Raw genomic sequence first — 27,891 nt, 5'->3', positions numbered from 1 at the left:
AAATGTATGTATGTTTTTACTCTGTACTGGAGTACAATTGTAAGGTATTTATACTTAAAATATGTGAAAAGACTTTGAAATCGAAAACCATACACTTACGGTAGTAAGAAAGTGTTTTTGCATATAAAACTCAAATATGCAGATTATTGACTTTTTAACTTAAAGCTCAGTCATGTGTTGAGTTCAAAACAAAGGAAGAATCCCAGTAAACTGATTTTAATGTCAGTTACACAGTAAAGTATAATAACCACCAGAGGCCACTGGTCATACCAGAGCAAGTAAGGTTGTTGCAGCAAAACCACAGAGTAAGATGAACTTGATTAATTGTACACAGAGGAATTGAGCATAGTAAGTTTAAATATCTAGTAGACTACATATAAACAACATTTTGAGTATCCAACTTAAATGAAGAAATGTACTAATTTATCCTTTATTTAACCAGAAAGGTCCCATTGAGTTAAAATACATCTTCTGCCAGTGAGACCTTGTCAATTATTTCGCGACCTAGTCTGAAGCTGAGCGTGATACCTTAATACAGGGGTGTCAAACTCAAATACACAGTGGGCCGAAATAAAGAAATTGATACAAGTCAAGGGCCAGAGGGTTCAACGTTTATTGAAAACTTATTGAAAGAACCTTAGTGCACATATTGAACCTGGAACTAACAAGGCCTATAGAGTATTGCCTATAAAACAACATTAATTATGAAATAAAAATGATAAATAATACATAAATAAATAAAAGAAATAAAATCAGTTTCATTAATTGCTTATGGCTCTATCTGCAGTTTTTCCAGAGTAATTTCAAGTGAAAACATTTTCTACAGGCAAACAACAGCCAAAAATAATTTACTTCAAAGAAAAATCAAATGTCCTGTAGTAGCAAGAGAAAAAAAAATGCAAAAATGAAACTACATCAAAAACTGAAATAGTGTCTTCTTATGTTGTATTCTTTCATTACAGCCACACTGTCTCCGCACAGAAGACACACAGCTTTGGCCTTTACATCCGCGAACATATACTGTGCCTCCCGCCTGTCTTGAAAGCTCCTGTTTTCAAATTCCACCTTTCGTTTAGCCATTTTTTGGGGAGAGGGATAGTTGAAAGTTGACACAAGTGGTATGTAATACAGACTGTGAGGCCCGCGATTGACGTGCCGACACACGGACAGTGCATTGTGGGATTTGTAGTATTTTGGTGGTGCGTGCGACATACCGGCGGGCCAGCTCTAATAGTAAATTTTATCATGCGGGCCAAAGATAATTCATTCACGGGCCGGATGTGGCCCGCGGGCCTTGAGTTTGACACATGTGCCTTAATACATTTAGGTTCATCGCTGACATGCACCTTCAGTCTTCCCCTGTCATACACAGCTATCAACTATGATTGATTGAATCACCTTAGGTTAAGTGTTATCTGTAAATGACCAACCTTTTAATAACCAACTGTTTAAAATAAAGGCTGATATGTAGTTGTAGACGACAGTGATGCTGCTATACTATATGATTTAATAAGTCAACTTGAACTCTGTGGACTCTGGACTCAGGCAATGACTGTACTGCAACAGCCTCCCACTCATGCTAACGTTAGTTATCCATCAGAAGTAACGTAACTGTCACCAGCATCGTTTAGCAATTTCAGTGTTTCAGCAAGATCAGCTTTTTTGGCTGGTTTGCTGGTGCAACCAACCACACAGCAACCGGTTTGTTTAAATTAGAAGTTTCGAGACATCTTTCCGCTTTCTGTGTTCCAAATTGTATACTCTTTCTTTTTACTTTCAGCACAAACTGCTGCTTCCCTTACAATGTAAGATCCGATGCATGTAGTATGCATTCATCCAGGAGATGCATTGTCATAACATTTCACCTTGAACTTTGACCCTCTTGTTCATATTTCCACCTTGCAGAGTGAATATATTGGGTCAGAATATTCAGAATATGCGTCAGAATAGTCAGAAAAGCATGCTGGCTGCCTGGCATACTGCAAAATGTGACCGTATGCAGTATGTGGGTACTTTTGACATACTGCATTTGACATGCTATGTATACGGACATACTTAATATTTGTATGACAAACTAATGAAATGGTAGGATGAGTAAAGGAATGCACAGGCTGTTGCTGTCGAGGGACGCGGGATTGTTTTCCGCCTAAAAGGTGATAAGAGCCTGCCTGTGGACACACGGTATGCCCGGGAGTGACAGTCCAGGGTGAGCAGGGATGCGGAGGCGGAACTAAAGCTCTGCGCCGCAGTTTCCTTCAGAGCCTCCTAAACAACACGGACGACCGGAAGTGGTCGCAAATTTAAACCGCCATCACAGCAACAATAAGCGCGTACTTGGTACTTTCACTTCGTCGGCTGACGAATCGGTAGTTTATGAAGAATTAAGCTCAGCTCTTACTGGGCAATTATTTAAGGTGATGTATGTACTATGTTTATTGCACTATTGCATCTGTTTCATGGCGCTAGCTACTCTTTGCATCGCCGTCAATTTTGAAGCTGACTATTACCTGGAAAACAATCTGGTCCATCGTTGTTGCGAATGTCTGTGACCCTAAGTTTAACCAAATGCATTAAGCTTCAGTAACAGCTGAGAATGTATGTGGATTTTACAATTACAAAAAAATATTTGCATATTTCGCAATCTGTAAACCTGCAGCCTAAGAACACAGCATGATCATTTCCATGTTGATACTTACTGTCGCTGCGACTTCCCGCCTTTGCAAGATTGTAGTCCAGTAAATAGACACAGCCGTTTAAAACCCTCCTTTGAATGATATCACATCGATACATGTATTTATTGCTTTCCAAATCATATTTTAAAAAACACGCACGTGTTTGTAGTTTTAATCTGCAGACTAACATTAGATTTTTTTTTTATGTTGATTGAATTTGTTACATCCGCTTTGTTAGCAATGATTAATAATATTATTACTTTTTAAAGTCAGGATTAAATGAAAACATGTTGTTGAACCCTCATTAACACAATTCCCGGATATTTTGTACCTATTTAATAATATATGCATTGTTTCTGTATTTTTATTTATTTTACAAATAATAATTTCTTAAATAAAAAAAGTAACTCTTCCTTCATGTAAAAGAAGAAATAATTAGATTTGTGCTTAGGGAAGCTAGTAACATCCAATTTCAACCCATAATTTAAAGTGCTGTAGGGATTACATGTTTTTGTAGGCCAACGCGAAAGTTAGCCTTTTACTGAAACCCTTGATAAAAAAGCCAATAGGATATTTCTTACTTACACGTTCTGTTTCAACGTAACTTTTATGATTTTTGAAACGTGAATGCAATCGGCAGAAATAAAAAGCTTATATTAGGCAATAAACAAACTACCTCACAGTGGCATGAGCACAAGTTTATACAAAGATGTTGTGAAGGGGTCTACTCGGGGTATTTACTGACATATTTTATGTCGTAGATCTACACATAAAAATCTGTAAGGTTTGTTTAAACTGTAGACCTTCAGACATCTAACCAGCAATCTATTAAAAAAATGTATTGACTTCGAGACGATGGAACTGGAAGTGCAAACATAAGATAAGATAATCCTTTATTAGTCCCGCAGCGGGGAAATTTGCAAGGGATTTTAAGGCTCGTTCACAACCATCTACATCATGACATCCATTCATCAATAAATATGCAACCTCTAGCGAGGTGTGTGTGGAGCTAAAATCTTCTGCAGCTCCGATCGTGCTACATTCTAAGCCTGCCCACTTCTAAGTAGTCCAATCAAACAAGTAGGATTTGACTAAAATCCCTCTTGTAACCCCAAACTGTTCAAATATTACTTTTAACTGGAGGATGCTCACAGTACAGAAGCTGAAGACACACTATTTTCTGTTTCATGGGAACATTAATATGATATAAAATTATATAATTGAATCAGGAAAGCATTGGACAGGTATAATCATTAGATATAGACAATACGAAGACTTATGAATGAAATATAACATATGATTGTAATATTGGTTTTCTGTTATAATTAATCATTTTCACATAATTGCATTGACAAAAGTGATAATGCACATTGGATACAGACACACATTTTTAAAAATATATACTTAAACATGTTACATATTTTAAAATAGTATGGTGTGTGTATATATATGTGTGTGTATATATGTGTATGTATGTATATATATATATGTATGTGTGTGTGTATATATATATATATATATATATATATATATATATATATATATATAGCTCGGTGTCGTCTGTTTTAAAAGGACCCTTCTACATTTAAGGATTAAACTAAATTCTGAACCATAATGTAGCATCAAAGGACTGTTTGCTGTGTAAAGATATAGTGGAGTAATGTCAACCTGAGCAGAGAATGTTCTACCTCCTGTATGTGTTGTTATCCAAGCTTCTCCTTGCTTTATTTACATAGCCGGGCTGGCCAAGCACGCTTTTTAGTGCATGTGAATGTGCCCCACTGGTTAAATCACGTCGGCTAAAACCGATAATGCAGTCCTGACCGACAGCATCATCAAGTTTACACTCCAAACTTTTTCCGTAGTCTGCACTGTTGACGTTGTTAGCTGTGAGGCAATGGCCCGCCATCAGCATGTTGAGAGTCGTTTGGAGGAAATCTTATCTGGAACCTTTTAAAAAATGTCTCATATTATAACTAACTTTCATGTTACTCAAAATCTGTTCTAATTGGGCTTTTTACAGGTGCAGACCTTACTGAAGCGGTCCAAGCTGACGGCAACAGTATGGAGGAAGAAATAAAGATGGCTGAGACGGAACAAGGAGATGTGGCGAGCAATGAGGAAGAGTCCACTGTAGAAATGTCCAATAACAGTCCAGTTAAAAGAGGAAGGGGTAGGCCACAAGGTTCAAAGAAGTTGAAAGTTTCCGTTACAAATATTAAACTAACAGAGCAGGTTTCAAGCATTTCCAACGGTGGGTCCAAACAGGCCCGGCGGGGAAGAGGGCGTCCAAAACTCATGAAACACACAGTTCAGGAAGGATCAGGAGACGGCAGTGCTGATAATTCTGTGCAAACTCAAGAGTCCAACAAACAGGCCAGTAATGAAGACAGCCCTACGGCAGACCATGCTCCTAAGAAAAGAGGCCGGCCAAGAAAATCTCTTAATGAAAGCCCTCTAAGAATGCTGATGCTAAAGACTTAACAAACGGTGGCTCTGATACACCAAAAGCAAAAAGGGGTCGTCCAAAAGGATCCATGAAGCGCAAGTCAGAAAGTTTAACGAGGGGACAGAATGAAGGCAGCTCTGTAACGCGTCGGAAACAAAGAGGCTCACTCAATAAGAAACCCAGGATAGAGACAAAGGTGAGCAGTGCGGGGGGGCAGGACTCAGCGAAGCCTCGTAGAGGGAGGGGAAGGCCAAAAAAAATGGTTGTACAGGAGAGCGGGGATGGCTCCCAGCCAGCTAAGAGGCTAAGGGGTCGCCCTAAAGGCTCTTTAAACAAGAAACCTCCAGCATATAAGGTGCAGAGTAAGTTGGTCCAGCCGAAGAGAGGCCCGCCCAAACGAGGGAGGCGCGGTCGACCAAGAAAAGAACCAGCCAAAAGGGGAAGGCCAAGGAAGTACCCTCTGCCATCACCTGAGGAGCTGAAAAAGCCAAGAGTATGGAAGCCTCTGGGGAGGCCGAGGAAATACCCCCGTGTTGATCCTCCAGAGGGGTCTCAACCAGCCCCTCGCAGAAGCCGTGGTCGGCCTTGCAAGTCAGAGTCCAAGAAAGGCGCTCACTTGCGCAAGAGTTTGCCTGCTTCTTCCTCCTCGCCACACAACCCCAACGTTGGAGCCCCAAGAAAACGGGGCCGTCCCCCAAGTGCTCCAAAAAGTGATGCTGTCCCAACGCGGAAAAGGGGCCGTCCTAAAGGTTCAGTCAACAGAAATAAAGCCAGAAAGGAAACGCAGCTCGAAACCGCAGTCTCCAATAATTCAAAAGAAGAGAGTGATTCATCTCCTGTTGTGGTGGAATATGAAGCAGAGCAGGTAGAAGACGAGGTGGAGCACAACACAGAGACGCCGGTCGAGCAAAACGAAGAGATGCCAATAGTGCAAGACGAAGAGATGCCAATAATGCAAGACGAAGAGACGCCAATCGTGCAAAACGAAGAGATGGCAATAGTGCAAAACGAAGAAATGTCTCTCGAACTCGTGGAGATTACAGAAGAATCTTTCACTGATCAGGATGCAGGCTTTGACGTTAGTAACCAGGCTTGACGAATCACCCGGTCTGACCAAAAAAACAATCTTGTCAATGAAAAACACATGATTTAAAAAATATTGTCAGTCGGTTAGCTAGATATTCTGCTGGTCTTCTGTTTTCTGACTAACATGTCCATCTTTTTCTATTGTGCTTGATTTTTTTTTCTTTCTTTTTTTTTTTAAGTACTTTATTTCTGTCATCTCAGTAAGCTACTTTCATTTTAGCTTTCAGATGTAGTGTGTGTCAGTTTTATTGTTGCTGTAAAACTGTTGCTGGGGAAGGACTTGGAAGGGCGGGAAAGTCTGAACAAATGTTGGAAAAAATATAAAGAACAGTCAAACTATAGAGCTGAAGTCTTGACATCAGAAGCCTCTGTTCAACTAGCTTCTGTAACTCAGTATTTTTGGATATATGAAATCCGTCTTTGGGGTTTACCTTCCATATTTTAGGACTAACTGATCAGCCACCATCGTTTTCACCACCTTCTTATATAGTTGTGTAAATAAACTGCCTCTTTGAATTGAAATAGACGTATCTGATGTTGTGTCTTGTCTTGCTCATACACGAGACACCAAGAATACAATTGCAGTGGGGGGGAAGAACTTTGTTTCCTGCCTCAAGTGCATCAAATGAATTCTGCCCCCCAAAAGATTCCTTGAACACATCTCAAGTTTTTTTTAAATTTAAACAAAGTAGAAGAACTCATAAGAAATTATAGACATTTACCGAACAGTAAAGCCCTTAAATCATCATATAATAGGCAATAAAACTTAAAATGGAATTTGTCTTCATTTCTACTTAAAATTACACAAAAAAGCCTTTTATTTTAGGAGAACCATTAAACTGTTTCTAAAACTGATGCTCGTGTACCAGAATGTAACTATGGTTATCATTTTTTTAGATTGTTTTTCTGTCCACATGCTGGTATTGAAGACAGCACATACACGATATAACAATAATTCCACAATGTAAAAGCAATCCGTGCTCAAAAGTAAAATGTAACATATCAGATGTGGATGATGTAAAAAGTGGACATTTACATTCTTTTAACAGAAGCCAAACCATACATGTTGCAACAATTTCTGAAACAAAAATACTTTAATACAGCAAATATTGAAGACATCAGGTGTTACTCACTATAATGTCAGAAATGTTGAGTGTAAAATTGTTAATTTTGCTTATAGCCTTTTTTCCTTTGATGTTTGAGTATTTTCTCCTTATCACAATTATTTCTCACTATCAGACAAAATGGTCAATTTCAATTTAGTTCTGTACTTGCACCACTTTTCTTTTTAATGGATCATCCTCTTTGATGTATGCTTCTACAGTGCATGATGTTTGCAGGTATTATTTGGAGCATTGTATGAAGTTCATTATTCCTGTGGCTGAGATCATGCAGTCATGGGCCTCATTCGGATTTGCATATTAGGACTGTAAGCACTATCTTGTGTCACAAATATTGTAGTACTCGTCTCCTTTTTATGTTTGTAAATATGGTCAGATTAACAGTATTGATTGTACACAGGGCAATTGATTGTCACAAAAGCAGAAGTACAAACATCTAGTATGCTACTTAAATTATGAGTATACAGCATAAATCAAAAATACAAGGTAGCCTACTAATAACTATTACAGCCAACATAACTTGTAACTAAAGTTTATTGTACTTACTAAAATAATCACAAGTTGAGTAAACAAGGAATTTGCAATAAAAAAAATTGAAGTACAACAATAGTGTAAGAAATGTTTGCTCTGAAGATAGCAGTGTGAAAGGGTTAAAGAAGCAAATATATGTATAAATACTGAGCGTCAGTATGTGTGAGGTCATGCGGTATCTTGCAGCATTGGAGTGTGGAGCTAATGTTGCATCTCTGAAATATATTCAGTCTCAATAACAACAGGATTAGATTTTGGCAGTGTGGGATAGCAATCAGCAGTTAAATCTGTGCCAGACCTGTATGTTTGAAAAGCTCAGGCTAAGAATATGCTTAGGAGCAGCTAGGACTTCCCCTGTGTTCCCTCCAGTTGATGAAGGTGAAAGGTCATTGTGGATAGAGCATAAACAGCTGGTGGACAATTGCTGGGTCAACCTACGGGGGCATGGAGATAGCATTTCATCATAAAGGGTGCTGCAGACATGTTGGGTGAAAGAGGGGACACAAAAACGAAGTTTTGGCTGGACAGGAGAGCAAATAGCAAAGAGATATGAGAGTATAGGCCTATGGAAGGGGAATCAAAAACATCTGTGTGTAGAATTGGAGTTAGTTACTTAAGATTACGCAAAGGAATGGGATAAACAAAAATAGGTGCGTAGAGGAGAACGTTAAAAGTATAAGAGTGTGGACACAGTCTTCAGTAGAGGAAGTGGTGATTTGTTTTTTATCATGACGACTGGAAATTTAAAAAAAAGAATGGATACTGGAGGAGAGTGATACCTGAAGGTGGCGGGTATGCGACATAGTGGGTTGCAATTGCGGTTAACCCCCCAAAAAAACAGAAGAAGATGACGGTATGAGAAACGACAGTAGCAGCAGTCATTAGGGATGTTGGGGCGGAACTAAAGTTTGCGCTGCAGTTTCCTTCAGAGCCATTTAAATGTCACGGACGCCCGGAAGTGGTTGCAAATTTAAACAACCATCACAGCAACAATAAACGCGTTATTTCACATCACATGCTGTTTGGAAAATCGGGAATTTATGAAAATTAAGCCAAACCCTTACATAAATCTTCTTTAAGGTGAGGTATAAATTTTGTTTATTTCAGTTATTTCTCTCTTTTTCTCTGCTAGCTACTCTAGCCGTCGATTTTGAAGCTGACTATTACCTGGAAAACAATCCTATATTCGTAGCGATTGTCTTGCGCTACATTTGACTAAATGAATGTGGTTCACTCACATCTGAGAGTTTTTGCTATTTGCAAAAAAAATACTTAACAAATGTTTCAAGATGTAACCGTAATAATGCAGAGTAAGAACACAACATATTATTAGTAGCCTCCTAACATATCGGTTCGCCTTCCCGCCTTTGAAAGATTGTAATCCGGGAAAAAATCCTAGCCGTGCAAATCCTTTATTTAAAATAAGAGATGAAAACCCAAACTTAATTTTTACCCTTAATAATATTTAAAATATATGCACACGTGTGTGTGCTATTTTACTCTGCAGACTTCCAGTTTGTTCCTGTACTTTGTATTTTTTCCTTTAGCAAAACAGTTTAATACATTTTTTATTAATGATAGTTTTTCTGAAATGGAGGACGTTTTTTTCAAGCTGTAATAATAAGGGGATAATTAATTTATTTGTTTTATATAAGGGCGTTAGTGTAAGTGATTAAGTACAGTAAGACACGTTTAAAATTGTGTCCTTTAAGTTAATGTGAGGACATTTTAACTGGCTATGTAACAGTCCAAATGTAATGCTGATGCCTCGTTATAACCTACATAAGTAAACAAGACCATCAGAGAATAAATATTTTATGATTTTAAGAAATTGTTAATTCTACATATTGCTTTATTTACGTTTAATAAAATTATTCATATAATATTTTTTTGTAATATCACAGAACTTTCTTGTTATAACGCAATATCAGTTCTTGAACTAACAATTATCTTCATTTCACTTGATTAATCAGCTGATTTATTTCTTTTCTTTGTTGGTTTACTAATACTTTTGTCTATAAAACACAAGACTGTCTTGTTTAGTCTGACACACAGCCCAAGTAAGGCCAAGAAAAGCAGCACATTCTCACCTTTTAGAACCTGGACACATCACATGTTTGGTATTTTGATTGATGAATGACCACGTTTAATTGATTACCAAAATAGTTGTCATTTTATTGAAACAGACAAATAGATGTAACTCTAGCTAAAATAAGAAGTATTTCTCCTCGTAACACTGCATGACTTGTCTATTTGGCAATACTGAAGTCCTGCTTTATCACACTTACACCCAGTTATCTAATCAATAATAAATAGTTTGAAAGTGATTATTTATAAACAATACTTGTACTTTTCAATGTTCAATTTACAGGTGCAGACCTTACTGAAGCGGTCCAAGCTGACGGCAACAGTATGGAGGAAGAAATAAAGATGGCTGAGACGGAACAAGGAGATGTGGCGAGCAATGAGGAAGAGTCCACTGTAGAAATGTCCAATAACAGTCCAGTTAAAAGAGGAAGGGGTAGGCCACAAGGTTCAAAGAAGTTGAAAGTTTCCGTTACAAATATTAAACTAACAGAGCAGGTTTCAAGCATTTCCAACGGTGGGTCCAAACAGGCCCGGCGGGGAAGAGGGCGTCCAAAACTCATGAAACACACAGTTCAGGAAGGATCAGGAGACGGCAGTGCTGATAATTCTGTGCAAACTCAAGAGTCCAACAAACAGGCCAGTAATGAAGACAGCCCTACGGCAGACCATGCTCCTAAGAAAAGAGGCCGGCCAAGAAAATCTCTTAATGAAAGCACCTCTAAGAATGCTGATGCTAAAGACTTAACAAACGGTGGCTCTGATACACCAAAAGCAAAAAGGGGTCGTCCAAAAGGATCCATGAAGCGCAAGTCAGAAAGTTTAACGAGGGGACAGAATGAAGGCAGCTCTGTAACGCGTCGGAAACAAAGAGGCTCACTCAATAAGAAACCCAGGATAGAGACAAAGGTGAGCAGTGCGGGGGGGCAGGACTCGGAGAAGCCTCATAGAGGGAGGGGAAGGCCAAAAAAAATGGTTGTACAGGAGAGCGGGGATGGCTCCCAGCCAGCTAAGAGGCTAAGGGGTCGCCCTAAAGGCTCTTTAAACAGGAAACCTCCAGCATATAAGGTGCAGAGTAAGTTGGTCCAGCCGAAGAGAGGCCCGCCCAAACGAGGGAGGCGCGGTCGACCAAGAAAAGAACCAGCCAAAAGGGGAAGGCCAAGGAAGTACCCTCTGCCATCACCTGAGGAGCTGAAAAAGCCAAGAGTATGGAAGCCTCTGGGGAGGCCGAGGAAATACCCCCGTGTTGATCCTCCAGAGGGGTCTCAACCAGCCCCTCGCAGAAGCCGTGGTCGGCCTTGCAAGTCAGAGTCCAAGAAAGGCGCTCACTTGCGCAAGAGTTTGCCTGCTTCTTCCTCCTCGCCACACAACCCCAACGTTGGAGCCCCAAGAAAACGGGGCCGTCCCCCAAGTGCTCCAAAAAGTGATGCTGTCCCAACGCGGAAAAGGGGCCGTCCTAAAGGTTCAGTCAACAGAAATAAAGCCAGAAAGGAAACGCAGCTCGAAACCGCAGTCCCCAATAATTCAAAAGAAGAGAGTGATTCATCTCCTGTTGTGGTGGAATATGAAGCAGAGCAGGTAGAAGACGAGGTGGAGCACAACACAGAGACGCCGGTCGAGCAAAACGAAGAGACGCCGGTCGAGCAAAACGAAGAGACGCCAATCGTGCAAAACGAAGAAACGGCCCTCGAGCACGTGGAGAATACAGAAGAATCTTTCACTGATCAGGATGCAGGCTTTGACGTTAGTAACCAGGCTTGATGAATCACCCGGTCTGACCAAAAACAAAACAATCTTGTCAATGAAAACACGTTTTTAAACTTTTGTCAGTCGGTTAGCTAGATATTCTGCTGGTCTTCTGTTTTCTGACTAACATGTCCATCTTGTTCTGTTGTGCTTTTTTAAAAATTACTTTATTACTGTCATCCTATTATTATCTTTTATGGAACTGGCACTGATTGTTCCGGTTTACATTTAGCTTTTATATGTAGTGTTGGTCAGTTTTATTGTAACTGTAAAACGGTTGCTGTTAATTGATTTGAAAGAGGAACAAGTCAACAGAAGTAGAAACTATAAAGATCTGAATTTGTGCATCACATCTGGGCTAGCATCCATTCCACTAGCTTTTGCTACTCAATACTATCACTCATCCTCTATTTCTTTCATCACTCTTTCTGAAAAGTTAAATTAGTTCATTTGACTTTTAGTTGGCATAATTTGACTTTACAAGAAAACAGGATAACTTGGAAATGCTTATTTTTTCCCCCGATATTTTTATTGTAACAATGTGAAAGGGGTCAATTGTAGCAATGAATGTACAGAGAATTATCACCTGGATCTGCTGCTCCCCCTCGGCTTAACAGAGCGTTATAGCCAGTGTGAGCTGATTGTTTAACCCTCTGGCCGCAAACTTTACTGTAAGTTCATTCTCATGGTGCAGGATTTAGCTTTTTTCCACAAAAAAATTCTTAAAAGCCACTGTACAAAACAGACTGACACAGTTAGCAACTAGTTGTTGAACAATGTGGAGCGGGACATTTAGCAGCTAAATAGCCAGATAGTTCCCTCAGGAGTTAGTTTAGACCAAAAACTGAGCTAATAAAGAGTGAATATTCGACTATTGTCCACAAACATGTCTCCAAATGAAGGATAATAATTTTGCGTAACTGCTGCATGTGGAATAGGCGAATTTTGGTTCACAAGTTTGCTAAAAACACTTAAAAGGTGCCGATATTTCAAGGTTGTGTTGTGCAACAACTTGTTTCCCCTGCCCCGAAGTTACCAACAAAAATCAGTATTGCAGGTTTAAGCCTTTACAAATGCGGAAATGAATGAGGTTTTCTTGCTTTTGGATTAAAAAAAACAGGACATGCGGTTTATGTTGGGAATCAGCAATAAGAGTTCGAGGGGCCTGCAAGATAAAATACGTCCACATGATGTCATGATTTTCTCAATGCTATTTAGTTGGGTTTTTTTTTTTTTGCCTTAATTGCGAAAGCTTTGAATGTACCATCAGTTAGTTACACGGACCAGTGAGTTGTACTGCACAGATCAGCCTCTCAAGTTTTACTGAACATACATTCCCCTACGTGACTTAAAGCTCTGTATGAAATCCTTCTCTCCACGCACAGTTACTCTTGTAGTTTCAGTTGTTGCTATGATGATTTTCTCTTAATGTTAACATGTAGCTGTGAAGTCTTACTTTTTTTTTTTTTTTTTTTTTTTTTTTTTTTTTTTTTTTTACTTTGACTGTCATGAGATTCAATTTATGTGATTGAATGGATTTCACAAATATTCATTCACTTTTTTTTTTTTAACCTTGATTAAAAATTGTGTGACATGATCTGTACATCATTATTACTTAATGTATACCAACATCTTTAGGGGTTTGGTAAAACAATAAAAGTTTCTAAATGCCCAATTGAGCTTCGGTTTGTCAAGTTATTGAATTCTAAATTCGATCTGAGTTTGTGAATTTTAATCTTTTTTGGTGGACACTAGTGGCCGATTGTCCAAAATATCCCAAAACAAAGGATTTTGTGTGTTTTTAAAAAAGAAGTGAATAATTTGTGATATTAGGCTCTTGAAATAAATGTTGATATAGCGGTTTTACTTTCCACAATGTGTGTGATGTTTGGATCAGGTGTGACTCAATGTCAATACCTTTTGTCTAGCATTATTTCCTTTCTATTCCGTCATTTACCTACAGACACCTTACGTGACATAACGATGTAAGCAAACACATACTTGGGGAAATATTTATCTGATTATTATGGTCTTTGTGTATAGCAGCAGCTGCACCCTCACCAGTCCTGTTCGATGACCTGACTGCTGTGCTATGCACCTCAGTCAAGCGGAAGCAAAGTCTTTGTATGTTTTGCCTATTGCGTCATTCAAGCTAGGAAACTTGTACAGATCAATGTGCATTGATAAAAAGATAAAACTAACCTGCTTTTTTGTAAAAATATTTTACAGGGATCATTATCATTACTTGTCATCGTAACGACCAACTCAAAACAAATGAGGGTTTCCATTTTCATATTAAGCTGGTTTAATGTATTATTTTAGATCAGAATATACACCTTGAGGCCTATTTGGTTTTATAATATTACCTCATAGCAATTTCACTCAGATGTTCTCACAACAGCAGAGGGGTTAATGTATCGTATGACGTTTCCTGCTTGTTTATTAAATGGACCAAGATAACGATCAACACAAAAAATTAAAGTGTCTGTAGATGTATAGAAACTGGGGACTATGTCTTTTTACTTACATTTTTTGTTGTTGAATTTGATAAGATCTATAGATTTATACTACTTCATTTTGTCATCGTAATCATTCAAAAACTATTTTAACGACATTATTCTTGACACATTAGTCAATTGTTGAGACAAACAAGTAAATGTTATTTACTCGTGATAGGAGGTGCTTATTTGAGTGCAGGAACTGTTAAATCAAAAGCAAGAATTATTAAATGAAGAGCACAATCTATTAAGTCCAGAGCACAAATGATTAAGTCACATGCACAAACGATTAAATGAAGAGCACTAATTATGAGGTCAAGAGTAGGGTTTCAACTATTATATTCCGGGGCTCGAGTTATTAAATGGAGCACAATTTACTAATTCGAGAAAATAATTATATAGAGAGCAAGGCTACCATTCAATGACGAGCCCAAATGACTAATTGGAGAACATGAATTACATTGAGAGCACAAATTATTGATTTGAAAGGGCATTACTTAATCAAGATTACAAATTTGGTTTCTTTTCAACATGACTCCTGCCCTCCATTAAAGGGCCTTTCTGGGTTTGAAAAACTCTTAGACATTGAGGTGACCGTTGGGGCCAGGTTGGGTAGTAAGGACTACAAAGGGCGGATCTTTGCTCTGACATTCAGGTCAGTGGAAATAGACGCAGAGTGACACCTCTTCACTGTTTCCTCCTCTCTGGAGAGGCACAACCTGGTTACACCTGCCAGGTAACTTCTTACTTCACCTGTGAGAAACAACGACGGTGGTGATCTCGCTACTTTTAGACAAAGTTAACTTACGGGTGGTTACGGTGATGTGACGGGAGTCCTAACAGGTATGTGTACGTCAACAATTATAGTTTAATGTGTTTAGCTGTTTGAGTATCGCAAGACTCGGTCGTCAATAACGTAAACGCGTCTAGTTGACAAACAAGTTTTGGCTTTAGCCAGAAACTACTTCCTCCCTGCTCTGCACTTGGCCTGCAATTAGCTGAATATAACTCAGTGGGCATACAGGAGAGAAAACAAGTTTTATATCACCGATCGACACAACAAACTGTGAAGTTTGGTGAATAAAGTAATATAATAATCTGTTTTGAAGTGAAAATCAACAACAGTAGCCCGTTCAGACTATAGCGTTATGTAACAAGCTGACAGTATTTCTTAACAGCAGCTCTAACCAGATAGTATCAGTGTTTGTGAAGTAGTTTATTGTATGTCAATAACACAGGACGGCAAACAGAAAAGAAAAAAGAAAAAATAGACACTGAGAAGGAAATGCAGTACAAAGCAGTTATTTCCTGCATGTAACTTCCTAACAGTGAACAATCTCTCCTTTAACCAGACGCCAAACAGTGATTCGACTTTGAGACATGAAACTCAAAATTCCACTTTAGAGTCAACACATGTTTTATAACTTCATCTTGCAGTAACAATAACACGTGCACTTAATATTGAGGGTATTTCAGTGGCTGTTGGTGCAGCCTTTGCAGTCATTCTGTCAGGCAAAGTCCAGGCTGTTTCATGTGTATTCATCCAGCAGGAATGCAGCCATGTTTATACAGCTTGTTACTCACTTTATGGCCGAAATGTAACAGTGTTTTCTGTTAATAATTGGCCAGTTAGAATAATCTATATAATCTAGATATCACAAAATTGGGTTGGACGCACTTTGGAATTTTTCAAGGTGTAATAGGCCGAGGTTTTGTGCAATACTCTTGTATTGTTAAGTGTAGTACTGTGTGTGCTTTGTAACTTTTTGTATTGTCTTGGTAGTGTTTTTTTTGTCTGAGCTTTGTATTTGCTGAATTCGTAACTGCAGTGCTGAGTTCAAGACCAATTTACCCAAATTAAAATAAAAACACTTTCTGAGATATTTTGACTGTATATTTTCCATAGGATTATATTAATGTCCTTGAATTCTTTTTTTTTTGGAAAGATCTGTCACACTCAATTGCAGGACTAAATTATTTCTAGATATGATAAAATAAATATATTAACACTTCACATAATCAAAATTTGGTTGCAAGAAACTGAAACCTAGTGTGGGTATACATTTAAAAAGAAAAGTAGATTATTTGCTCGGATGGAAAATATTTATTTGTTTTAATTTGATCATTGTAAAAAAAATGTACTTGATCTTTTCCCCCAAACCAGTAAGTTTGTATGGAATGGCCCATGTATTTGGGTTTTGAACTTGACAAAACAAGCAGTTTGGAGATGTTATATAGACCAAAAGATTAAGGGGTGATTGACAAAGCACTCCACAGATAAATAGATTTTGAAGCTAATTGTTAGTTGCAGCCATTGAATACTTTAATATATGATTTTGACTGGTGAAATAAGGAAGTGATGCCAATCTCATTCAAATAATTGGACATACACCGATGATCTACAAAGTTTCTAATTAACTGGATTGGTTATTTGTGATACTTGTTTTGGTGTTTTGGAGTCTTATTCTTCACGATTTAATCAATACGTAAATTAAGGTAACAAATGAAGCCTGTTTATAGAATTTTTTAAAGTAGAATTTGTCTGATCTTGTTACATACACTAAAACAAGACAGACTGGTGCACAAACATGCTGTATTCACCGTGTCAGCCTGTGCAGGGGCAGGACAAGCCTTATAGGGCAACACACCCATGATAAGCAGTGAGCTTTTGTGTGAAACTGAAGGTGGAGCAGCACATTTTTGTAAAACATGTTTGTTACTCCCCCCCCCTTACAGATAAATTAACCAAAAATGACTTTTAGCAGCTGGGAGACGCTTTGCTAACAGTCAGAATCTTGACAGCGCACGAGGTATTGACTTAAAAAGAGAGAACATTTAATCCAAAAATGTCTGGCCTAGGTGGTTTTATCACATATTTAAACGAAGACGTGGCACTTCCATCTGCAGAGCCACAAATAGCAGTAAGAAATAAGCCAGAAGGTAGTGACAGCAAAGAGGAAAGATGTGAAGTTCCAGAAGAAGAAGAAGAAGAAGAAGAAGTAGAGAACTCAAAGGAGGGGGAGGAGGATGAAGAAGATGAAGAAGAAATGACCACCTCTGCTCATCTGGAGCCGAACACTCTGCCATGGCCTGGAGACAAAGTCAAGAGACCTCATACGGACAACGACGATGGAGTCTGGTCAGAAAAAGGAGTTTCTGAGCCTGAAGAGAGGGAGACGGGGCTCTGCGGAGGAAGCCAGGACCTGTCGGAGGAGCGGAGCCGGGCTGATAACGACAGACAGAACAAGTGGAGGGAAAGCATGCCTGAAGGTGAGAGGTGGAGGGACGATGAGATCGAGGTACAGCGGGACAGTAAAGGGGATGGCTCACTGGCAGATGATGAGGATGAGGAGGAAGAGGAAGAAGAAGAGTCAAATTGGATTTCAGAAAAAACTGCTCTGGGTTTCACTCCACAAGTCACAATTGTGCGTCCATCCAGCAAAGAGCTGCCTGACGACAGCAGGCTGATCATAGAGAAGGACGTCGAGAAGGAGTCGCAGGAGGATCACTACTCAGCAGCGCAGTTTCATCCAGAGTGGACAGAACAGGACGACAAGTACTGTGAGTATAATAACCCCAACTATCCTGCATCTGAGCCCGTATTTATTAAGCCTGAAGAGTAAACAGTGTAAGTGACACATTTATCCAACAACAAGTGTAGAAGTAACATTTAAAAATCATCATATCATTAATTGTTTGCCCTGAGGAGGAACAGCAGAGTCAAGGATTTATTTTATGTTGAAGAAAATCCCTATATTTTACTCAGGGATGTTATTCTGCAAAAACAGGCAATTTTTTTAAAAGTACATTTTATTTGTATGCACTATTTAATATCTACACTAATCGTTAGCCTGTTAAATGATCAACAATGTATTGAGATTTTTGTATTCAAAAAAGGATTAGATTGTAGGAACTTGGCTGAAAAAAGTATGAAAGAAAATAAGGCAGCAGAAGGAAAGAAATTCAGAGTTCCATAAAATAAATTATTTAAAAAAAAAAAGGACAATGTGGTATTGATGAGATCAGACAATAAAGAGGCAAACAAAATCAATGGTAGCATTTTATTAATGAGACAGCAGAGAGAGGACAGGAAATGAGGGGAGAGCGAGATAAGGAATGACAAAGGTCTGTGGCTGGACTCAAACCAGGGACGCTGTGGCTCATGATTGGCGCCATAAACCCTCACAGACTAGACAAGCATCAGATTCCTAATCCCCTAATCCTTCTGTAATGTTTCCTGTCCAAAAATCTGCATCCAACATCTATTTAATCAAATTAAGGACATAAAAAAGATTACCATTAAGACATATGCTCACAAACTACTCTGTCATTGTGATACTATATCCTGTTATATTCTTTTTGAGAGGATAAGGGGACACATAATCTCCTTGTCTTCAAATGTGAGGAGCAAAATAGCTTTCAGTGCTGTGGATATTGAGTCTTTTGCCATTTGCAGCCATGCGCAGAATATATTCTTAGAAGGTAAGAGTTTTAAATTAGCAACTTTCATTTAAATAAAAGGTCAAATATCAGATCAGTTTGTTCTAAGAAATGCACCAATTGCAATTTTCTTGGTAAATTACAATTTTTTGAAAGTTTGACCTGCCAAGACAGATTTCCTTTCTCTTAAGAACTATAATGGACAGTATACACAAACATTTTTGTAACTTTTCTTAAAGGGAAAATTCAATTGACTGTTCTTACATATCGGAGAAGAATGAGATAATATATGTTTCTATACTGTAAATATACACCTACTATAGAGAGTCAACTATTTATTATCTACTGTATCTAAAACTATGTACTTATTAACCTATTTATACAAACCAATTTATGATTTCATATCTATTTAAAAGAAGGTAAAGGCGTGTGTATTATATTAAGTCCCACTCTTGCTGCGAGTAGGCCTCCAGCGTACTGCACACCTACTGACTGCACCCTCCACAAGAGGAGAGGAAGACCCTGTGTTGGCAGAAGAGCTCGTCACTGCGATTGCTCCGAGCAGTGTGCATCGAAACAATATATGTAAACACATTTCCCTGATGGTCTCAATAAGTTGCTAAATGTGTTTCTAGTTGCTTTGTAGAGATAGTCGCTAAGAGGGTTTGGGGGTTGCTAATTCTAGTGAGAAAGTCGCCACGTTGGCAACACTGTGTGTGCATGTGGCTGTGCCAATAGTAGGGCTACTGTCTGTGTCGCTACCTGTGTGTTGTACACCATTGTGCGGTGCATGCATGTAAAATTAACCGGCACATAATTGGCGATATCTGTGACCGGAATTGGCCTATTTTCAGCTCAATTGGCCGATCAATCGGTGCATCTTTAGTTCCAATCCAGGCAGCTCAGTAAGGAAGTGAGTCACTGCACACTGATGATCTCTTTTCTCCTTAATCAAATGTTATTACATGAGTTAAGATGAGATGAATCATGCAATGACTTCAGTCTCATCCTCGTTGTCTTGCTGTCATGGTGCTGTCTAAGTGAAGACAGATATGGAGGAATTTTATTGAAAAGATTCTCCTTCCTCAGACCTGTGTGAGAATCTGTGCAGCAACAAACTGAAGATCGCTCTGGCTCTGGCAGCCGGAGTAGTCCTCTTCCCTCTTTTGGTGTGGGGAGGTTACGCCCTCCTTCCCTTTGACCCACCTCTGCTGGATGGCACCCCCCTAAGGGTGGTGTACACGCTTCGCTGCTCCTTCTTCGCCATCATCCCCATCCTGCTTGGTAAGACCTAATGTATTGAGTTTATAAGTTTACTGTGTATTGAAACAGTTACTTTATTTAATCTAAAACAAACACTGTAAACCACAAAAAATCACCACAGAATGAGTAAAATTGACCCTTGTCTCTCTGCAGGTGTGGTTGTGCAGGGCGTGGCCCGGCTGCGCTACAGCGCCCTGAAGCCCCTCTATCAGAGTAAACTGGTGAACAGAGAAGTAGTGGTGCACTGGCACTACGTCAACGAATCACTCGCCCTCTTCCTCTTCTACTTCCTGCAGCTCGCTGTCATGGCAACTTACATCAGCCAGGACCTCCTCAAACTTGTGCCGCTGCTCACCATCATATTTGTTTTTGGCAGGTATGTTTAGGATCCAAACCAGGAATGGGTGAAGGGATACATGATCTTGAATGTTGTTTTGGATATTAAATGCCTGCTGGATGATGCTTTAGAAATGCATTTGATAGTAATTTGTATCAATAGATAATCCCTTCTTTGCATAGGAGTTGATTAGTCTAGTATTATAGCTCTTTGCAGTTCAATGAATGAATGAACGTCAGGCTGCACATTTACTTTCCAACTGGTAAAGAATAATGTTTCTGTACTTAAGGTCGTTCATTCCCATCAGTAATCCACTTAATTTACTCGGCATGACACTGCTAGACACACATATACATCACATAATACACAGTGAAACTACGTAACTGTTCGTAAAGGATTATTGCAAATCACCAGTTTAACCATAGTATTTAAACCACTTGCTTGGGCCAATTCATAAATGTATTATTGTACACAAATCCCATAAATTTACTGTGTGAGGTAAAAATGTCTACTTCCTATTGCATCTTTGCATTCATGGTAACAGTAAGTACAACGGATCAAAGTTTAACAGTGCTGACGGACAGTTGTAGCAGAATTTTGAATACAGTCACCTTTTACACCTACACACACATAAACTGGTTAAACTGGTGATGTGTTTGAAACCTGATGACTCCTAGGCTTGCATGTCCAATTGATTAATTCATTAAGTTTACAAAGTTTTATTTTCCAGTTTTGCATTTACACAATATTTTACATTTACGAAACCATTCTCCAACAGTGAAGATGCACTCATGAACCACTATAACAACACATCATTTGAGTAGGGCTTGAAATTAGGCTTGTTCAGACGCTTGTCCTTTGGGCAGGTCTTAGAGCTATTCTTAGGAGGTTTAACAGGTCATAATTCTCTCTCTAATATCTACTCTATATTGCTATGAAAAAATATCTTAAAACAATTGTATTTATTAAAGTTTCTTGAGATTACATTTAATCCTGATAATATTGTAATTTAACTTCGCCCAATACCCATTTCTACTGTTCAGGCCTTGAATGCACCATAATGTGACTCAGTTAACAGCTGTTAGCTTCATTATCACTACTAGGTAGCAGTACTAGGGATCAAATACATTATGACGGTGGAAATGTAGAATGAATAAAAAAAACATCTATTAAGTTATCGAGCACTTGACACAAAAATTATGAAAGTCATAAAGGAGCTGAAGCCTCAGTTATACTTTCCTCAAGGAGCGTTGCACGGACTTAAGCTGAAGCGGTATCTTGACAAGGAAATGTTTGGATCTTTTACACTCAGAGCAGGTTTCCCCTCACTGTCCACGTAGTAAGAAAATATTGGATGTTCACGGACAGGCAAAAACCGACGTGAATGCCCTTGTCAGATAGTGTGATGTCACTTTGGTTTTGTGGACACTTGTGACCCTCGCGGATGTTGCAAGCATTAACCACGCTTAAGCAGCCTAACATTCCCGCTGAAAGGGGAGGCTGGGTATGCTGGCTTCTGTGGGCAGTGAAAGGATGTTTTTGTCATTTTTTATCCAACCCAAGCTGATCCTCAATCAAACATAAATGGTGATGTGCCTCTTGTTGGCCTCTGTAACTTATAATTTATGTTATTTCCTGTGCTGCAGGCTGATCTACTGGCTCTGCCTCTCTCTGGGCAGCAGCATAAGGGGACTCGGCTTCGGCTTCTCTTTCTTCCCCATACTGGTCATGTTGGGCATCAACCTTTACTTCGTCTGCTCTTCAGTCGGACAAGGGGCGATTTTTGACGTGGAACCTCCAACGACAGCTCCTCCTCCCAGGCTGCGCTGGTGGTATTGAAGGCCGCTGTCGAAAAAGGCAATGAGAAGTTAAGAGACAACTGTAAACACCTTTTTTAATGTCATTACACAACAACATTCAGACAACTTGGCTCTTTCTGTTGGTGTCCTACAAAGTTGTAATCCTTTAGATTTCAGTCCTGGTTGATTTGGCATCACCTATGATTACCAAGTGTTTTATATTTTATTTGACCTTTTGCTAACAAAAACATCTAAGACATGGCAAGCTGTGCGATAATATGTAATTTGAATCTCTGTATAAAAAAAGAGGAAATCCAACTTCCAAAAGAGGAAAAGGAGACGAATAACAGCTATATTTACACTGTGTGTTAACTAATTTTACTTATCTTTAACTGCATATCTTTAAACAGTCTCAACATTTTTACATTGATTTGATAGAATCAGGTTTCAGTTTGAGCCATCTGGTGTTTGCTGGTTGTGAATCAACAAAATCCGGATGAAAAAGCACAATTTAAAAACTGAAAACCTTCAGTTAGAAGCACTGAATCAAGTGAGATAGATATCAAAGATTAAGAGTTACAGGCACTCTTAAGATTTTTTTTATGTGAGATTTCATTATTGAATTGTTTTATAAATTTGACCATTTTTATTAAGTTGTCACACAACTGGTACCTATGGTAGTCTTTAAACTGTATATATTTGATACTGTTAAATACATATTTTTGGTCTATTTTTCCATCAGTTCTTTTCCTTTTTGTGAATGAACTTTTTTCAGTGTATGATTGAAGTATTAAAACAATATTTGGGACTTTGAATGAGTTTAATAAAGCTATAACAAATATGATACTCAACATTGTGCAGCAGCTGGTGATTCAGGTCCAAATGACTGAGGCAACATGTTACTTTTCTGTCCAGCCAAGAGGGGTTAGATAAAAAAAAGAAAAAAACTAATTCTGATTACGATTGAAGTTGTAAATGTTGGTCCTCTGTGATTATGATTCACGGGGCAAGATTTTAACAAGACCAAATAGTGAGTTCCCAGATTTAAAACCTGAAAAATGCAGCCATTCTTGAATATCAACAAATATGGGCAAACTGCACAGGCAAGGAAATACAAAAGAGAAATCATTCAACTCTCTGACAGTCTACAAGGTCGGTACATTCATTTTCTTTCAAAGCTAGGATCTGTTAATACTTGCATACCTATGCGTATTTCTATGTCATCTGTCAGCAATTTTGTGTTTAACTTTCTTACATATGACAATCCCACGCTTTTAAAAAAACCCAAAAAAACCTACATACATATATACATACACATTTATACCCTGATAGTTTTCCAAAATCAGCTAACAGTGTCATTAATCCTATAAATGATTTTTCAGGCTCCAAATAAATCAGAACATCATCAGTGAATAGTGCAACCTTCTGCGCGATCTCTGCCACTTAAATGCCTTTGGCAGCTTCAATCTGCTTTGCAGCCTTGGCGTGTTACTCTCTACAACACCAGAGTGCCCTTTGATCTTTATCCATGATTTAGAGCTGTCATATAAATTACTCTAAAATAATATTTCGCCAAACAAAAATTCCCTCTCTAATTGAATCAAAGGCTTTCACCTTGTCTAATCTCACTATTAATATATGTGTTTTCCCCCTTATTTTTCAGTTTGTAAAGTCATTCTTAAGTTATCCATATTTGTTGGATAAACTAGTCTGATCTCATGTAAAAGTTTTTGTAGTCTTCATCTAAAATAGACGTAAATGATTTGTAATCCAAACTGAGAATACTGACGGGTCGGTAGTTGCAAGAGTCATGTACTTCATAGTACAGTATGTCGAAAAAAATCAAAAAATCTCATAGTATAGTATGTTGAAATTAAAAAAAGAAAAAGTCATAGTGGAGTATGTTGAAAAAAGGGAAAAAAAAGTCGTCGTATAGTATGTCGAAAAAAAGTAATAAAGAGTCATAGTGTACTATGTCGAAAAAGGTCAAAAAAGGCGTAGTATAGTATGACGAAAATAATCAGAAAACATTCATAGTATAGTAAGTGAAAATATAGTATGTGGAAAAAAGTTTCAAAAAGTCACATTTTAGTAAGTTGAAAGAAGTACAAAAATTCATAGAACAGTATGTCGAAAAATGTCAAAAAACGTCATAGTATAGTATATTGAAAAAAGTCAGTGGAATATGTTGAAATAAGGGAAATGAGTCATAGTATACTATGTCTAAAAAGGTCAAAACAGTCATAGTATAGTAAGTCAAAAAAAGTGAAAGTAGAGTATATCAAAAAACATTCTAAAAGTCATGGTATAGTAGGTCGGAAAAAATACGAAAAAATTGTATAGTATGTCAGAAAGAAGTAAAAAAACGGTCAAAGTATAGTATGTTGAAAAAAACTAAAAAAGTCATAGTATAGTATGTCAAAAAAGTAAAAAGAAATCATGGTATAATATGTTGAAAAAAGTAAAAATTAGCCATAGTAGAGTATGTCAAAAAATGTATAGCATGTCGAAAAAACTCAAAAAATGTCATTGTATAGTATGTCGAAAAAAAAAAAAACTCATAGTGGAGTATGAGTTTTTGTTTTTTCAATATGTTGAAAAAAGAGAAAAAGTTAAAGTATAGTATGTCGAAAAAGTCATAGTATAGTATGTCGAAAAAGTCATAGAATAGTACGTGGAAAAAAGTCACAGTATAGTATGTCGAAAAAAGTAAAAAAGTGTCATAGTATAGTAAGTCGAATTTTTTTTAAAAAGTCACAGTATAGTAAGTTGAAAAAAGTAAAAATAATCATAGTACAGTATGTCAAGAAAAGTAAAAAAAATCATAGTACAGTATGTCAAAAAAGTCATAATATAATATGTCAGAAAACATTTTTTAAAGTCACAGTATAGTATGTCGAAAAAAGTAAAAAAAGGTCATAGTATAGTATGTTTAAAAAGGTAGAAAAGAGTCATAGTATAGTATGTCAAAAAGTAATAATAATAATAATAATAATAATACTTTAATTTTATATAGCGCTTTTCTAGATACCCAAAGACGCTTTACATAGGGCGAAGACAAACAAAACAAAAAAAGAACACAAAGGAGCAAACAAAACAAACAAACAGAACATTTAAAAAAAAAGAAAACTGGAGAAGCTGTGCGGAATGAGTCATGTAGTGGAGGGTAGGGAGGGAAAGGGAGCAGGGGTTAGCAGGTGAAGGCGAGTTTGAAGAGGTGGGTTTTGAGGGCTTGTTTGAATGATGATAGGGTGGGAGCCTGACGGATGTGGATGGGGAGGGCGTTCCAGAGGGAGGGTGCAGCAACTGAGAAGGCCCTGTCGACCCAGGTCCGGCGCTTGGTCCTGATGGTCTTCAGAGTGTTTGCGCCGGCGGACCTGAGGCAACGGGTTGGGGCGTGGAGGGGGAGGAGGTCTTAATAGCATAGTATGTCGAAAAAAGTTAAATAAACGTGTTAATCTATTACTTTTAACTCGTCTTGTCTCTGATTCATGTTGCAGCCTTTGACCCTTTCGGGTTGAAACAGTATAGTATGTCAAAAAAAAAGAATCATAGTATAGCATGTTGAAAAAAGGAAAAATAAATCCACAGTATAGAATGTCAAAAAAGTCAAAACATAGTATGTTGCAAAGGTAATAGTATAGTATGGCAAAAAAAGTAAAACAGTATTGTTATAGTATTTTCCCAAAAAACTCATGGTTTAGAATGTTTAAAAAAGTCGTTGTATTGTAAGTCGAAAAAGTCATTGTATAATATGTCGGGAAAAAAACAAGGTAAGATGTGGCGAAAGTAGATTAAAAAAAAGTCATACTATATAGTATGTTGAAAAAAGTAAAATTATAGTATATCAAAAAAAGTTAAGGTATAGTATGTCGAAAAAAGTTATAAAGAGTCATAGAATAGTACGTCGAAAAAAAGTCAGAAAACAGTATTATTATAGTATGTCAAAATAATTAGAGTATAGTATGTTGAAAAAGTCATTGTATAGTTTGTCAAAAAAAGGGGAAAAAATAAAAGTATAGTATGTTGAAAGAAGACAAAAACATTCAAAGTATGTCGAAGAAGTCAAAGTATAGTTAAAAAAAATTCATGTATAGAATGTTGAAAAGAGTAAAAAAATAGTATAGTAGGTCAAAATAAGTAAAAGTACAGTATGTTGAAAAATTCATAGTATAGTATGTCAAAAAAAGTTTTAAAAAGTCATGGTGTAGTTTGTCCAAAAAAAGGTGTAGTATGTTGAAAAAAATTCTAAAACGGTCATAGTATAGTATGTCGAAAAAAGTCAAGGTATAATTTGTCGAAAATAGTAAAAAGAAATCATAGTATAGTATGTCGAAAGAAGTAAAAAAAAAAATAACAGTATAGTATGTCAAAAAAGTCAAAGTATAGTATGTCAAAAAAAGTCATACAAAAAATCATATTATAGTAGGTCAAAAAAGGTAATTGAAAGGTCATAGTTTATGTCCCAAAATTAAAAAAAAAGTCATAATATAGTATTTCGAAAGAAATCATAGTATAGCATATCAAAAAAAGTTAAAAAAAACATAGTATAGTACGACGAAAACGTTTTAAGAGTACTATATGGAAAAAAGTCATAATAAGGTTATAGTAAAGTATGTTGAAAGGAGTCATAAAAAAGTCAGTATAGCATTTTCGAAAAAAGTCATAGTATGGTTCGGCAAAAAAAGATAGTTTACTATGTTAAAAAAAGTCATAAAAAAGTCATCGTACATTTAGCATGTAAATAAAACTGATAGTACAGTAGGTTGAATGTTTTTTTTTAAGTTATACTATAGTATTTTGAAAAAAGTCATAAAAGTCATAGTATAGTGTGGCAAAAAGAGTCATAACAATTCATTGTATGTCATAAAAAAGTTCTAGTATAGTATGCCAATTATAGTCAGAGTATAGTATGTCACTAATATATAATTATAATAAAATGTCTTAAAACGTTATAATATGGTATGCCATTAATACACTTATTGTAAAGTATGTCATACTTTACAATAAGCATATGTTACCAAGGCATCGAAATGCCTTGGTAACATATGCTACAATTATGATGTAAAAAAAATGACATTGTATAGAACCTCATTAAAATGTCATAAAATAGGTCATATAATGATATGGTATAAAAGTCATAATATGAAATGCCTTGAAGTCAAATATTTCATAGTATAGTATGTCATAAAAAAATCATAGTAGAGTATGCCATAAAATATTACATCAAATGTCACACATAGTATGCCATATAAGTCATGGTATAGTATGCAATAAAAGTGTCATATGAGGTCATAAAATATCTTAAAATTTGCTTTTTAAAGGTATTTTAATCACTTTGTTTTTACCCCACTATATGACCAATCTTTATTATTTTCTTCACAATTTTTATGGTAATATATTATAATTTGACTTTCTATGATTTTTTTATGGTGTACTGTACTGTTCCATTTTACCCCATGTTTATGACATACTTTACTATGACATTTTATGGTTTATCATACTGTTATATTTTTAGGACACTATACCATGACATTGTTTTATGAAAGACTAGTAAAAATTCACAGTGAAATGCTACATGCAAAGTTATGCATCCAAAACACATTTAATCTAATACCAAAGGCAACTTTAGATTAAAAACATAATATCCTACAATTTGAAAAGCTGGAACCAGAGAATTCTTGTCGCTCTACTCAAACCAAAATTACTTTGCTGGTTTATGCCTCAGCCAACATAATAAGCATATACATTTTTTGAGTTTTTCGCTAAAAAAGATTTTTTTTAGAGGTGACCTTTGACCACAAATTAGAATCACTTGATCCTTGAGTCCAAGTGGACATTTATGCCAAATTTGAAAAAAATCA

The 27,891-nt window shown here is 37.1% G+C and overlaps 3 protein-coding genes across 4 annotated transcripts; all 3 read left to right on the top strand.

The window, feature by feature from the left end:
- Positions 1 to 2,249: 2,249 nt before the first annotated feature.
- LOC129097598 (uncharacterized) lies at positions 2,250 to 6,729 on the top strand. Of its 2 annotated transcripts, none has more exons than XM_054606498.1 (2): positions 2,250 to 2,414; positions 4,696 to 6,729. In XM_054606498.1, exon 2 carries the CDS (start codon positions 5,210 to 5,212, stop codon positions 6,215 to 6,217), a length of 1,008 nt encoding a protein of 335 aa, XP_054462473.1. In that variant the 5' UTR covers positions 2,250 to 2,414; positions 4,696 to 5,209; the 3' UTR covers positions 6,218 to 6,729. The 2 variants fall into 2 exon arrangements, with proteins under 2 accessions (XP_054462473.1, XP_054462474.1); XM_054606499.1 differs by having other exon boundaries at positions 2,250 to 2,419.
- Positions 6,730 to 8,302: 1,573 nt separating this feature from the next.
- LOC129097597 (uncharacterized) lies at positions 8,303 to 13,175 on the top strand. The gene is made up of 2 exons (XM_054606497.1): positions 8,303 to 8,939; positions 10,231 to 13,175. Exon 2 carries the CDS (start codon positions 10,272 to 10,274, stop codon positions 11,703 to 11,705), a length of 1,434 nt encoding a protein of 477 aa, XP_054462472.1. The 5' UTR covers positions 8,303 to 8,939; positions 10,231 to 10,271; the 3' UTR covers positions 11,706 to 13,175.
- A 1,661-nt stretch (positions 13,176 to 14,836) lies between these two features.
- On the top strand, positions 14,837 to 22,871 carry LOC129097212 (transmembrane protein 79-like). The gene is made up of 5 exons (XM_054605983.1): positions 14,837 to 15,031; positions 16,925 to 17,749; positions 19,718 to 19,912; positions 20,045 to 20,267; positions 21,875 to 22,871. Exons 2-5 carry the CDS (start codon positions 17,035 to 17,037, stop codon positions 22,065 to 22,067), a joined length of 1,326 nt encoding a protein of 441 aa, XP_054461958.1. The 5' UTR covers positions 14,837 to 15,031; positions 16,925 to 17,034; the 3' UTR covers positions 22,068 to 22,871.
- Positions 22,872 to 27,891: the final 5,020 nt, after the last annotated feature.

Source organism: Anoplopoma fimbria, chromosome 10 (assembly GCF_027596085.1).
Source record: "Anoplopoma fimbria isolate UVic2021 breed Golden Eagle Sablefish chromosome 10, Afim_UVic_2022, whole genome shotgun sequence".
Lineage (NCBI taxonomy): Eukaryota > Metazoa > Chordata > Actinopteri > Perciformes > Anoplopomatidae > Anoplopoma > Anoplopoma fimbria.
This window is presented reverse-complemented; position numbering and strand designations above follow the sequence as displayed.